Here is a 14,292-nt window from a genome sequence, read left to right as displayed (position 1 = left end):
TGACTTCAACAGGGATGGAAATACACAACCTTACCAGGCCATGGCTTCAGTTAAAGTCCCAAAAAAACCCCTCCACTTTACCATTCTATGCATTAAGGTGAAAAACCTTATGTGCTACAGCGCCCCCCCCCCCTTTTTCTTACCTAAACCTTATCTGATACAGCGATGTTCACGAGTGCAGAGGCTCCTGCCGCTGTCTCTCTCCTCATTGGACAGATTGATAGCAGATGAAGAGGAGGAGCCTGGAGCACCGGCGGAGGACCCCAGAAGAAAAGGATTGAGGCTGCTCTGTGCAAAACCATTACACAGAGCAGGCAAGTATAGGCATGTTTGTTATCAGCTTCCATTTTTTTTTTTCGTCAAAGCTTAAATGAGAAGTATGGGAATCAGTTTTTTTTTTTTTGCGGATTCATACTGGATTCATGCTGGCTCTAACACAGAGCTGAGCAATCAAACAACACCAATCACTTGGTTCTTACGGCTCCCTGAGCAGAGAGCTGCTGTCAGTCACTGGCTCTCTGCTCTGCCCCCTTCTCACTGGAGCGCTGGGCTGTGGAGGGGGGCTGGGCACTGGGCAGCTGGCTCAGACTCTCAGCAGCTGAGTGCAGAGCAAACTTTGGCTGTAAGTCTCCTTCACCACTTCAATACCGGGCACTTTTACCACCTTCCTACCGAGGACAATTTTCAGCTTTCAGTGCTGTTGCACTTTGACAATTGCTCGATCATGCAACCCTAAACCCAAAATGAAATTTGTATCATTTTTTTTTTTTTAAACAGATCAGAACTTTCTTATGGTGGCATTTAATCACCACGGGGGGGGGTATTTTCTACTAAACAAACTAAAAAAGACCAAAAATTTGGAAAAAAAACAAAACATTTTTTTTAGTTTCTGTTATAAAATTTTGCAAAAAAAAAAGTAGAAACATAGAAAAGTAACGGCATAAAAATAACAGTAGTCCATCGAGTCTGCCCTTTTTCTTTTTCATACGTTTTGTATTTTTTTTCCTTTCTTTAACTTTTTTGAATGAGTATAGATCTATGTTTGTCCCAAGCCTGTTTGAAGGCATTTACTGTATTGTTGAGTGGCTCACTACCTCTGCTGAAAATTACAAGCATCAACTACCCTTTCAGTAAAATAATAAAGTAATTTTTCTTCTTCACTGATGGGTGCTGATGAGGCATCACTAATAAGCTGCACTGATGATCAGGGCAGACTGATATGCCCTGTACACACGGTCGGACATTGATCGGACATTCCGACAACAAAATCCTAGGATTTTTTCAGACGGATGTTAGCTTAAACTTGTCTTGCATACACACGGTCACACAAAGTTGTCGGAAAATCCGATCGTTCTGAACGCGGTGACGTAAAACACGTACGTCGGGACTATAAACGGGGCAGTAGCCAATAGCTTTCATCTCTTTATTTATTCTGAGCATGCGTGGCACTTTGTGTGTCGGATTTGTGTACACACGATCGGAAATTCCGACAATGGATTTTGTTGTCGGAAAATTTTATAGCAAGCTCTCAAACTTTGTGTGTCGGAAAATCCGATCGAAAATGTGTGATGGAGTCTACACACGGTCGGAATTTCCGACAACAAGGTCCTATCACACATTTTCCGTCGGAAAATCCAACCATGTTTACAGGGCAATAGTCTTGCTAGTTAACAACTCTCCTTTCCTCCCGCAGACACCATGTCATAGGAAAGGACTGCCGATAATCGGCAAGTCTGTTTACATGTGACCAGCTGTGAATGGATACAGCTGATCACATGGTAAAGTGCCGCTGTAATTGGCCTTTTACCCCGATCTGTGATCAGCTGTGTCCCAAGGACACAGTGGTAACAGAGCGCGCCATATGCGCATGCCAGGGGGTGTGCAGGAGGCGGGGTTCTGGGAAGACGTCCAAGGACGCCCTCCCAAAACTTGAAGCCCGTTCTATAGCAATCTTTTGGCTATAGCGCAGGTGGAAAGAAGTTAAACAAGCTGAAATTTTAAGCTGATTGGCTACTATGTACAGCTGCACCAGATTTTGCACTCTCCAGTTTTAGTAAATCAACCCCAATGTGTTTTGTGCATTCTGTTGCACATGGAACATGTGCAACCTACAGAGGTAGTTGGGTAGCATCCAAAATGAATGGCACTGCAATGCATCTCACTGTGCTTTGTGCACTACTGAACATTAGCACAACATGAAAGGTGTGAACAGGCTCCTTATAAAGAAACACTCATTAGCAAAAGCAGAAAGAAGTCAAGACAGAGGATTTTCCAAATAAGTTTATCTACCCACACTGTCAGTTTTGCAGGTTCTCAGAACCCTGTACAATATAAATTATTAAAACCAGACCGCTGCACAGTGCTGTAGACATTGGCTGGGCAATTTGTAAACCCGTTTGAAAGCAACATGCGTTGCCCTATGATGTACCCCTCCAACCCCAGTTGCTCAGACTTTGAGTCCCAGTCGCATTGTTCTTTTATCCTCCCCTAGAGGGGTGCAGAGAAAGTGTACAAATAACCTAACTACAAAGCAGGTGTGATTTACAACATCACGCTGCAGTAACGAGACACCTTGGTGTCAAATGTTTCATTAAAGCACCATATATATTTTTTTTTCCACAGAAGTGCATCAGTTAAGTGAAGGTCGATCCTTCATTGTTCTTTTTTTTTTGTTTCAAAAGAAAAAGAAAAGAAAAAAGGCATGTAACGTGGGAACAAACTGTACCACTTTGTTCCATTTCGAAGGTGACTTTGCATGACAATTCGTTATTCAGTCATTTACATGAGGACATCCTTAGATGTGTTAATGGCACACAGCAGAGTATCCTGAAAAAAGAATGAGAATCCTTGGAAAGATCAGTTTTAGGAAACGAAGAGGAAGAGATAATTTACTCATACATACAAGGGCCATGCCCTCCACTGCTGGGCTCATGTCACTTCAACCATTAAGTTGGACATTGGCTGAGGTTCTAGAACGTCATTATCTGGACTATTATGTGTTAGTTGGTGATGTTCAAAACTGGAACAATTGAAAGCTCCTTCTTGCTCGTGGATCTTGCGATGGGCTGCAAGGTGACCAGCAATACGAAAGGCTTTTCCACAGTCTTTGCAAGGGAACTTGTGAATACGGAGGTGGTTATTATAGGCCATCAGGTTAAAGAATTCCTTTAGGCAGTTGGGGCACTTGTAGACACCAGTTCTATGGGTTTTTTTATGGTTAAATAGACTACTAGCATGGCGGTAAGACCGATCACACTGGTTACATTTGTATTTCCGTTCTTGGGTGGGTGGGAAATCCTGAGTTGGCTCCATCTTGCAAGAGTCTGATGTGTTTTTACGAATGTTTATTTCTTCATCAGATGGCACTGCTGGAGAGGAAGATCGGAAAGAATGCGATTTTTTGTGTGTCCTTTGATGGTGCCTAAGCGTCAGTTTGCTGCTAAATTCACGACTGCAAATTGGGCAACGGAAGGGCCCTACACCTGTGTGAGCTCTGATGTGACAGACCAGGTTTTGGGAAGACCGAAATGCCTTTCCACACTCCACGCACTGAAATTTCTTCTTAACAGCATGAGTGCGGAGATGGTTTTTTATGGCCATAGGGTTGAAAAATTGCTTGTTGCATAATGAACACTTATAAAGTCCTTTCTTGTGAGTGTTCTTGTGGTTAAGAAGGCTTCCGGCATGCCTATAGGTGCGGCCGCATACATCACAACCATATGGGCGCTCTGAATCCTCTTTTGATAAGGTGGTTTTTCCTAGTTCTTCTTTGCCAGTGCTTGGCATTTTAATGAGGCTTTCGCTACAAGCATGTTTTCTTAACTCATCACTGCTGGAAAATAAAACCCCACAAGCTGTACAAACCGGATCTTTTGTGAATGGTGCGTTGTTACCAAAATAACTGCGCTGCTTCTTTGAATTTCTGGAAATGGGGCTACTGGATTTCCTGGATCTCTTACGAAATCCAGTGGATCTTTCAGCCTGATGATCATCTACAGTACTTGCTTTTCGTTCTACGAGTGGTTGGGAGTTAGACTGGGACTCTTCTTGTGCATGAACAAACAGGTGCCTGGTTAGTTGTCTCTTCCATTTAAAGGCCTTTCCACACTGCAAACAATGATGCCTTTTTGCTTCATAGTGATTGCGTTCATGGTTCTTCAAGGCCATGAGATTAGAATAAATTCTGTGACAAATGGGACAACAGTACTGACCCATCTTGTGGCTTTTCTTGTGGTTAAACAAACTTCCTGCGTGTCTGTATGACCTCCCACATTGTTCGCACTGGTAAGGACGGGAATCTGGATCCAGTTCCCTTTTCACTGAAGAATCAGTGCTCTTCTTACCAGAGCAATCAGCTCGGTCTAAAGTAATGTCTTCACAAAGTGGTGTGAGCTTACGCTGCTGCATTTGAGAAAATTTTCTGCATCTTGTGCTCAGACGTTTACGTCGACCGGACTTCCTTATTGCAGCCCTTTGCCAGTGTAATCTTTGGTGAGTGTCCAATTGTTTACGAAGCCGAAAAGCTTTTCCGCAATCCAGGCACTTGTGTCTTTTTAACTCAAAGTGAATGCGGTTGTGATTCTTCATGGCCATGAGGTTGAAGAAGCGCTTCTGACAAATGGAACAGCGGAAAACCCCAGTTTTGTGTGTCTGTTTATGGTTAATTAGGCTTCCTGCATGTCTGTAACTCCTGCTGCAGATTTCACAACGAAAGGGACGCTGATAAAATCCACTCCCATCCTCATTATGACTTGAACTAGCCAGAGATGGAATTTCATCTTTGGCTTTTATGGTCTCTTCTGAAGGTCTTACTAACTCGATTACACTATTTTCACAGTTACCAGCAATACGTAGTGATAATGATTTAACCCCAAAGAAAGTTTTGCCAGCAAATTTTTGAGTTTGAAATGGTTTGTCATCTATATCAGACCCAGATGTGCTCTCAGCTTTGATAGGCGTGCTGGTCACTGGGTACTTATTGGAATGATCTAAGCAGGAATTATCTATGGATAAAGTGTCTATGCACGGTTTAAAATCACTCAGGAGAACATCAGAGACAGAAGGATTAGGTAAAGAAGCACTGGGGGAAACTTTCAAATGCCCCCCTTCTCCAGTAGTGTATGGAGAGTCATTAGGATCAGAAGCATTAGGTTCATGTTGACTGGTCACTGCTACATGCTGCTTACACTCTGGATGGTGCCTCAAATGGTTAATGTAAGCTGCCATGTTGGAATACTGTTTAGAACAAGCTACACATTGGAAATTGCCAACTAAATGAGTCTTTTTATGATTTACTAAACTTCCACCATATCTATAGCTCTTTCCACACTGATCACAAGTATAAGGTCTGTTCTCTTGGCTTTCCTCATTTTTAGGAGTTTCGTCAGAATTCTCCTCTTCCTTCACTGCTGGAGTCCGTTGAAGATCATTATCTTGATTATTTGCATGGCTATTAATGCCTTCATTGACCAAAGGTTTCTCTTTATTGCCATGACTCAAGCTATTGACTTGTAATCCCTCTAGGTCATCATAGGTTTGGCCACAGTAGCCATCCTCACCCTCATTCTGGTTATGACTTGTACTAGCCAGAGATGGAATTTTATCTTCTTCAGCTTTTATGGTCTCTTCTGAGTGACTTACTACCTCTATTCTATTGCTTTTTTCACAATCACCAGTAATATTTAGTGATAATGCTTCCACCCCAAAGACAGTTTTGCCAGCAAATTCACAACCTTGAAATAATTTATCATCTACATCAGACTGACATGTGCTCCCACCTTCAGGACGTGGGCTGGTTACTGGGTCTCTTCTCTTTTCACTTTGTCCTGAACATCGCTTCCTGGATAGTTTAGCATGGTTTGGTGGAAGTTGGAAGTTTATTTGAGTATTGGAATGATCAAAGCAGGAATTATCTGTGGATAAAGTGTCTATACATGGTTTAAAGTCACTTGGGAGGACAGTGGAAGCAGAAGCATTGAGTAAGTGAGCACTAGAGGAAAAGTTTGAATTCCCCCCTTCTCTGTATGGAGAGTCATGAAAATCTGAAGCATTGGCTTCATGTTGACTGTTCACTGCTACATGCTGCTTACACTCTGGATGGTGCCTCAAGTGGTTAATGTACGCTGCCATATTGGGATACTGTTTAAAACAAGCTACACATTGGAAATTGCCAACTAAATGAGTCTTTTTATGGTTTACTAAACTTCCACCATGTCTATAGCTCTTTCCACACTGATCACAAGTATAAGGTCGGTTCTCATGGCTTTCTTCATTCTTAGGCATTTCATCAGATATCTCCTCTTCCTTCGTTGGTGTCTGTTGGAAATTGTGATCTTGATTATCTGCTTCACTGTTAATGCTTTCATTTGTCAAAGGTTTTACTTCAGCACTGTGACTCAAGCTATGGGTCTGTAAGCTCTCTAGGTCATCATAGGTTTGGCCACAGTAACCACATATATGGGAAAGCTGGGAACCACCATCTGGAGCTTCAGTGTGCTCAGCCTCCTCCAGTTCACTCTTTATTCTTCTTAACAACTCCCTCTCTGAAGAATCCATAGGAAAGGAAAATTCTGGCTCCTTTCCCTCTGGATCAATGACAGAAAGAGACTCCTCCTTCACTTGCTTTTCATGTGCAACCTGGTGCTGGTGAAAGTTTACTTCATCAGAGAAAATCAAACCGCAATGGCCACAGTCATAACAATTGTCAAAAGCTTGTTGGTCTTGCACAGTTTCATCTGACTCTGCCCCATGGGAATTGTCTTTTACAACATTCCTGAGAGCAAGAGGTTTAGTGTGTGACTGAAAATGTTCCCTCAGTGCTGGAAGGTTGGGATACTCTTTAGGACAAAACGAACACTGATAGATGCCAATTTGATGGGTAAGTTTATGGTTATTTAGGTCTTCAATACTTGCGTAAACTTCCCCACATTCTATGCATGTATAATCAATATGATTACTATAGTCTTCAGACATAAGCTCTGTATTTCCATGATTCTCATCCCCATGGATATCAGAGTTATTAGAATGTTCCCTTTCAGAATCACTAACATTTTCTAAAGAGAGTTTTTTGTCATCCTCTCCTGTATTGGATACCTTCTGTTCCCATAGATCTCCCTCTAGAGCCATATGCACCATTTGATGGGCAACTAGATCATCTTCACAATGAAAGATCTCCTCACAATTAACGCAACCAAAGAAGTTCTTAGCACCTGGATGGGAGTAACAGAGATCAGGATAGAGAAACCTAGAACTGTCATGCATTTCCCCAGGCTGGCTCTTTTTAACTTTGTGGTGAATTCTTATGTGATTTTTTAAGGCAGCCATGTTGTGCACATGCCTGGAACAATAAGGGCACATATAGTCACCGGTTTGGTGGATTCGTTTATGGTTGATTAGGCTCCCTGAATGCCGGTATGACTTGTTGCAAAGGTCACATTCATAGACCCGCCTTCCTTGATGTTCTGAGGCTTCAAGAACCTTTACTGGAGATTCCTGTTTCTCTATAGTTTTGTAAGCATTCAGAGGATCAGTCAACAGTTGTTCCTCTTTTTTAAGGTCTATAGGTGGTTCTGTAGAGCAAGAAACCGGTGTTGAGCTTTGACACATCTGGCTGTGACACTGAAAACTCTCTGTACAGTCAAAGGATTCTCCACAGGAGCAGGAGATTTGTGTCAAAGTTTCTTCAACAGCTGTATCATCTGTTTGGGGGGACACATTCTCATTTAATTTTACTGATTCTGTAAGAGAGTGGATAGTCTTATTTTGCAAAAATCTGGGCCTACCACGAAGATACTGATGGCCCCTTCTGGATAAGATTCCCTTACGGCCTGCATATGTACGACTATGAAAGCGGAGGTGGTTTCTAAGGGCCATCAGATTAGAGTATTGCTTTGGGCAGAGAGAACACGGATATATTCCAGTCTTATGTGTGAGCCTATGGTTTATCAAGCTACTTTTGTGCCGGTATGTCCTTCCACAAGGTTCACACTTATAGGGCCTATCCACTGGGGAGTTATCATGCTCTTCTAATGGAGAAGATTCTTCTTTAAAGACAATCTGATCTACCGTAAGCTGTTCAAAGTCACCAGATGTATCCTGGGCTTTAGCACCATTGTCTTGTGGCGTTCCTTCATGCGAGGTAGTTGAGGTCTCCTCGTGTGTCCACTGATGCAGGGTTGGCTGTTGAGCAAGATCTTCCATCTCTGGCTTCACAGGGTTTGGTAAACTATGGCTGGAGGGGTCACTGTTACTTTGAGATACTTGAGTATATTCAGGCCAGTAAGTGCCTGATCCAAGAGCCCCCTCCATGTTTTGTGTATCGCTATAGGTTTCTTTTATTGCTTCCTCTTGATGGATGACTTGATGCTGCAAAAAATCATTCTCATTGGTTAAATAGTCACCACAGATTCTACACTGGAAAGGGTCTTCTAGATTCTGGGAGAGATCAGACACATTAGCTGAATAAACGTAATTATCCTCCAACTTCCTCCCTGCCCTAGATTTAAAGTGCGCTCGAAAATGGTTATTTAAGGCAGCAACATTGAACATCTGCTTAGAGCACAGGGGACAACTATACACCCCTGTTTGGTGAGTTTTTTTGTGATTTATGAGACTTCCAGCATGTCTGTAAGTCTTTCCGCAATCTTGGCACCTAAAGGGTCTATTTTCCGAATCTTCAGGCTTGCCCTCTTCAAGGATTTCATCGTATTGTTGCTGCTCAGACTGTTGACAAGTTTCCTCCTCTGATGTGAAGGTTGAATTATGATCCACTGCATTCTCCTCTACTATCATACTGTCCTTGCTCAAACTCTGTAGAACCTGTTCTGAACAGAGTGAATCAGGCTGAAGATCATCTTGGAGTTTTTGAGTTGGTGAAGGTAACATTTCTGTGTCTTCCTCATAACTACTGCTCTCAGAAACCTGTGATATTGCAGGCAGAGCCTCATGTTTGTGTTCAGTATCTTTCGGGTGCAATATATCGCTTTGTAGTGTATCTGTATTTCCTAACAGAGGACCACCAATTTTTGCAGAATATCGAGGGGATTTGCACCTTTGGCGAGCTCTGGAGTCTGAATGAAGGCGGCAATGGTTTTTCATGGCCATGAGGTTGGAGAACTCCTTAAAGCAAATTGCACACTGGTACAAACCCACCATATGGCTCTGCCTGTGGTTTGCAAGACTGCCTGGATGTTTATAAGCTTTCTCACACTGATTACATTTGTAACGATATTCCTCTGTGTTGTCATTGGATGCTTGTTCTTCTCTAGTTTCCTCCATAGACCCCTGTTGCGTTACAGCGTCATCCTTTGCAGGTTCTTCTGCAGAATTTCCGTCTTGATAATACTTTGGAACAACTTGAGAAAAGTCTCCTGGCACCATGGATTCAGCAATGTAGTTTTCTAAGTTACTAATTAAATTGCTACTATCCACTAGGATAGGAGCTTGCACATCAACTACGTGGTTTCTTGCTAAATTTTCTGTAATAGAGACTGAGGAGAAACCATGTGAAGACCTTCGATGGTTGTAAAGCTGCTGAGACATACGGAATGCCTCTCCACACTGATCACACTTGAAACGCTTGTCCTCCGAGTGTGTGCGCAAGTGACTTTTCAAGCCCATAGGGTTAGAAAACTCCTTCTGGCAGATGAGGCAAGTGTAGAGGCCAATCTGGTGAGTTTTCTTATGGTTTACTAAGCTTCCAGCATGCCGATAACTCTTGTCACACTGACTGCATTTGTACGGTCTCTCTTCTTTATGGCTTCCCTTTGTGGTGTTCAGCCCTGCTGGGCTAGAGAACAAGTTGGAGCACTGGTCAGTGTCCAGAGATCTGTCCAAAGCCATTGTAGCTTGGTTGGCCCCGAAACTTTCTTCCTCCATACTTGATCTGGAATGGGCTGGGCTTTTCAAAACATGAATTCTCTACCCACCACCAGAAAACTTAGGCATGGGGTTGAACAGGCTTGACTTCCAGCTTATGTGGCATCTTATAGTAAAGTATACATCTGGGGTTCACTTCTACAGTCAGATCCATTATAGTTGTAGTTTCTTCCCATCAAACCTGTAAAACACATTTCAAAGTCACAATTAAAATGGGAATAAAACATTTAAATTCTCCCCTAACTGCATAGTGACAACACAAGTATGAAAATGTGTTTTGCATTATCTAAAGATAAATGAAAACATTTTTTTTTTAACATTAGATGAAAACATATAATGTATGTATTGAAAAGAATGCCCCCAACTAAACATTGAAGAACTAAATTAAACAGTTCACATCTGGAATTATTCTGCTGGTGTTTACTTAAAACAGTAATAGAGGAATGTATAGCGACGAGAAGAAGTTCGGTTGCACGTGAAGCCGAAAACCGAAGCCAACAATTATTCTTTCCATGCACAATATAATACGTTAAAACTATTTTAATGTATTGCTGTCTCTTTTGTAAGTTCATATTTGAGCAATCACATACAGATTTCAGACCGAAAGGTAAATATTTGCAGAGTAAAAACCCAAAATTCAGGGGCTCCTGGGGTGCCCAAAAGGTAGGTCAGGGTCAGTGCCATTTGTCAACTTTTTAATTTGGTACCTACTACAGGGTTATTATAAATGAATGAAAAAATAAGGCATTGGGATGAGAATTACTGTACATCCTAATGTGTTAAATTTCTAAAACTGATAAATCCTTTAATAGACTCAGAAGAATTCTGGAGAGAGATAGACTTCTGTAGAGCCAACAGCACTTTATGAAGAATGCATTTTTAAACACCTTATGGTGCCTGTATAGGAGCGTGAACCAACCCTACATTACCTAGCAGAGTCAGCTGTGTGGGCCCAGTGGACTTTCTCCACTTTCAGGTAGGTAACCACCAACACCAATGATCTTTTATAGCCGTCTGTGTGAAAAATTATTCCCACAGACAACCAATGTAACGAACATTCTTCCCACTGACGACAAACATGAAGGGGCACCAACTGCACTGACATACAACATAAGGGAACAAGTATTCACTGACTACCAGTGTGGGGGTAGGCACATCTCCACTGACTTTCCACATCAGGGAACAAGTCTCCATGGACCACCAATGTGGAGCAGGACCAGTCTCCACTGATCACCAACATAAAATGGTGGATCTCCACTCACCAATGTAAGGAAGCACATTTTCTTTGACAACCAACTTGAAAGAGCATGTCTTCACTGTCCGTCACTGAAAAGAAGACACATCTCCACTACGACAATGTAAAGGAGCATTCCTCCACCGACTGCCAAGGCTGGGTTCACACCTAATACAGATTTTATTTATTTTTTTCAAAAAGACACATTTTTCTTAATTTCTATTAGATTATTTCTTCAAAAATGTAGGCCAAAACTGTATCCTGCTACATTTCTGTGGCAAAAATAAAAATCAGTGTATATTATTTAGTCTGCAGGAAATCTATGATTATATATATATATATATAAAGAATTTACAGGACCTGGAGGCTTTTTGCCAAGATGAATTGGCAGCTTTACCATCTGAGAAGATAAAGAGCCTCATCCACAAATGATTTCAAGCTGTTATTGATGTTAAAGGGGACAATACACGGTATTAAAGAGGAGTTCCACCCAGGGGGCCCATGAAAAAAAAATTAAAAAAAAAAATTAAAAGTCAGCAGCTACAAATACTGCAGCTGCTGACTTTTAATTGGACACTTACCTGCCCCAGGGTCCAGCGATGCGGGGGATCGAAGCCCCGCTCGTCTCCCCCTCCGTTCAGCGTCGCTGGCATTGCAACTGTGGGCGCCGGGCTGTGGCTTCACAGCCTGGCACCCACTGCGCATGCGCGAGTGACGCCGCGCGCCGTGATTGGCCGCTCAGTCACTTGGGACCTGTAATGGGTCCCAGATGATTGACAGGAGGGAGGGAGGGAGGGAGCAGAGCGGAGCCCTTCCTGTGCCGAGGGGGAAGTGATGTCACCAGCCCAGGCACTGGAAGGGGCAGACTACGAGGGACGCCCTAGCACCAGGCATTTAGAGGTAAGTTAAAAAACAAAAAATATCCAAATTTTTTTTGTTGTGTTTTTTTAGGATTTTTTATGTATTTTTGTTTTTTTGGGTGGAACCCCACTTTAAGAACTGGGGTATGTAAACTTTTGATTTCAAAACACAGTTAATTGATAAGAAATGGCATCAGCCAAACACTAACAATGAGTGAAAGAAAAATTTTTGTGTTATTTATATTCTCTGAAAAATGGCCAAGAAATCATAAATTCTGCCAGGGTATGTAAACTTATGAGCACAACTGTATATTTGAAAACTGACCAATCCTGATGTACTGATGGCTCATTTCATTTCTTGAGGCCTTAACCACTTAAGCCCCGGACCATTTGGCTGGCCAAAGACCAGAGCACTTTTTGCAATTTGGCACTGCGTCGCTTTAACTGAGAATTGCACGGTCGTGCGACGTGGCTCCCAAACAAAACCGACGTCCTTTTTTTCCCACATATAGAGCTTTCTTTTGGTGGTATTTGATCACCTCTTCGGTTTTTATCTTTTGCGCTATAAACAAAAAAAAGAGCGACAATTTTGAAAAAAAAAAAAGCAATATTTTTTACTTTTTGCTATAATAAATATCCCCCCAAAAATATATAAAAAAAAAACATTTTTTCCCCTCAGTTTAGGCCGATACATATTCTACATATTTTTGGTAAAAAAAAAAAAAAAAATGCAATAAGCGTTTATTGATTGGTTTGCGCAAAAGTTATAGCAGAGTTTTATGGCATTTTTATTTATTTTTTTTACTAGTAATGGCGGTGTTCTGCGATTTTTATTGTGACTGTGACATTATGGTGGACACATTGGACAATTTTGACACCAGTGTCATTTTTACAGCGATCAGTGCTATTAAATTGCACCGATTACTGCAAAAATGACACTGACAGTGAAGGGGTTAACCACTAGGGGGCTAGGGAGGGGTTACGTGTGTCCTAGGGAGTGATTCTAACTGTGGGGGGGCTGTGTGTGACACATCACAGATCGTAGCTCCCAATCATAGGGAGCTGTGATCAGTGACACTGTCACTAGGCAGAATGGGGAGATGCTTGTTTACATCAGCATCTCCCCGTTCGTCCTCTCCGTGAGACGATCGCAGGTATCCCCGCGGCCATTGAGTCCACGGGACCCATGGTCGGACTCACGGAGCTCGCGGCGGCAAATTCAAAGGGACGTACAGGTACGCCCATTTGCCTGTCCGTGCCATTCTGCTGAGGTACATCGGCGTGCGCCGGTCGTTACCTTGTTAAAAGACACCAGGACAGTACAAATACCCCCCAAATGATCCCTTTTTAGAAAGTAGACAGTCTGAGGTATTTTGTAAGAGGCATGGTGAGTTTTTTGAAGTTTTCATTTTTTTGTCACAATTTTTTGGAAAATGAAATTAAAAAAATTCTTTTTTTTTTTTTTCACAATTTTATTTCACACCCAAGGCACATGACTGGGAGGATGTCAGGCTGTCATGTCGTCGTATGATGTCCACCCAGGGTGGAAAAGTTCCCACTCAGCCATCATTTGTCTACAGGCCGGGCAGGAAGTGGTAGAAGGAAAAAGGGAAGAAAGAATTATTTTACGCTCTGTAAAAAAATAAATAAAAGAAGAAAAAGAAAAGAAAAAAAAAAAAAAAAAAGGGAAACAAAAATTTTTATTGGCTGGAGATCTTCCTTAAAATGTGCACAAGGCACCCAGATTGGAATGCAATGACTGCTTCTTGAGTTCCAAATAAATTTGGCAGAGCTACATTAAAATATCAGCACAGTGTAAAAAAAACTTACTATGTATTTGTAAGACCATAAAGCATTCTTCACTGGTATAAGCTTCTGTGATCATGGGTGATTATAGACAAGGAGCATGCAGCTTGTCAATGGCTGTGCCCGCCCTCAGGTTTACATCTCCTACGCCAGTAAAAACGTATCATCTACCCGAGACCGACACACCCAATGTATACAATAAGCAGAATACAGCTGCTACATTCCTGGTCTACAGACGCTGTACCAATGGTAATTATCTTCAAGACTTGGCATGTAGAAGGAATTCTAACTCACTGAGGCATCCAATAAGCAGCAGGAGTCACTTTTAAGTGGAGGCTAAATGGAAAATCCATTGGATGGGTCAACCCACCCAGAACGGGTACTGATATTTCAAATTTTGGTAGACGCTGAAAATGTATTTTTCCATTTTTTTTTTTTTTTTTTTTTTCGGTGGAGTAAATAAGGGTTATAAAAGCTTTTCAGGTTTTTTCATTTAGTCCCATTGGAGAGATTACC

The 14,292-nt window shown here is 41.9% G+C and overlaps 1 protein-coding gene across 1 annotated transcript in view; it reads right to left on the bottom strand.

Annotated features, from left to right (window-relative positions):
• Positions 1 to 2,262: 2,262 nt before the first annotated feature.
• The window catches only part of ZNF646 (zinc finger protein 646), a 26,317-nt gene continuing 14,287 nt past the window's right edge, over positions 2,263 to 14,292 (bottom strand). The window contains exon 2 of the mRNA XM_073635770.1: positions 2,263 to 10,057. Within this exon, the coding sequence (XP_073491871.1) occupies positions 2,929 to 9,876 (6,948 nt within the window). The 5' untranslated portion in view covers positions 9,877 to 10,057 and the 3' untranslated portion in view covers positions 2,263 to 2,928. The remainder of the gene's footprint in view (positions 10,058 to 14,292) is intronic.

The sequence above is a fragment of the Aquarana catesbeiana genome, linkage group LG06 (genome assembly GCF_042186555.1).
Source record: "Aquarana catesbeiana isolate 2022-GZ linkage group LG06, ASM4218655v1, whole genome shotgun sequence".
In the NCBI taxonomy this organism is placed as follows: Eukaryota; Metazoa; Chordata; class Amphibia; order Anura; family Ranidae; genus Aquarana; species Aquarana catesbeiana.
Note: the sequence above shows the minus strand (reverse complement) of the source record. Positions and strands in the feature narration are given on the sequence as shown.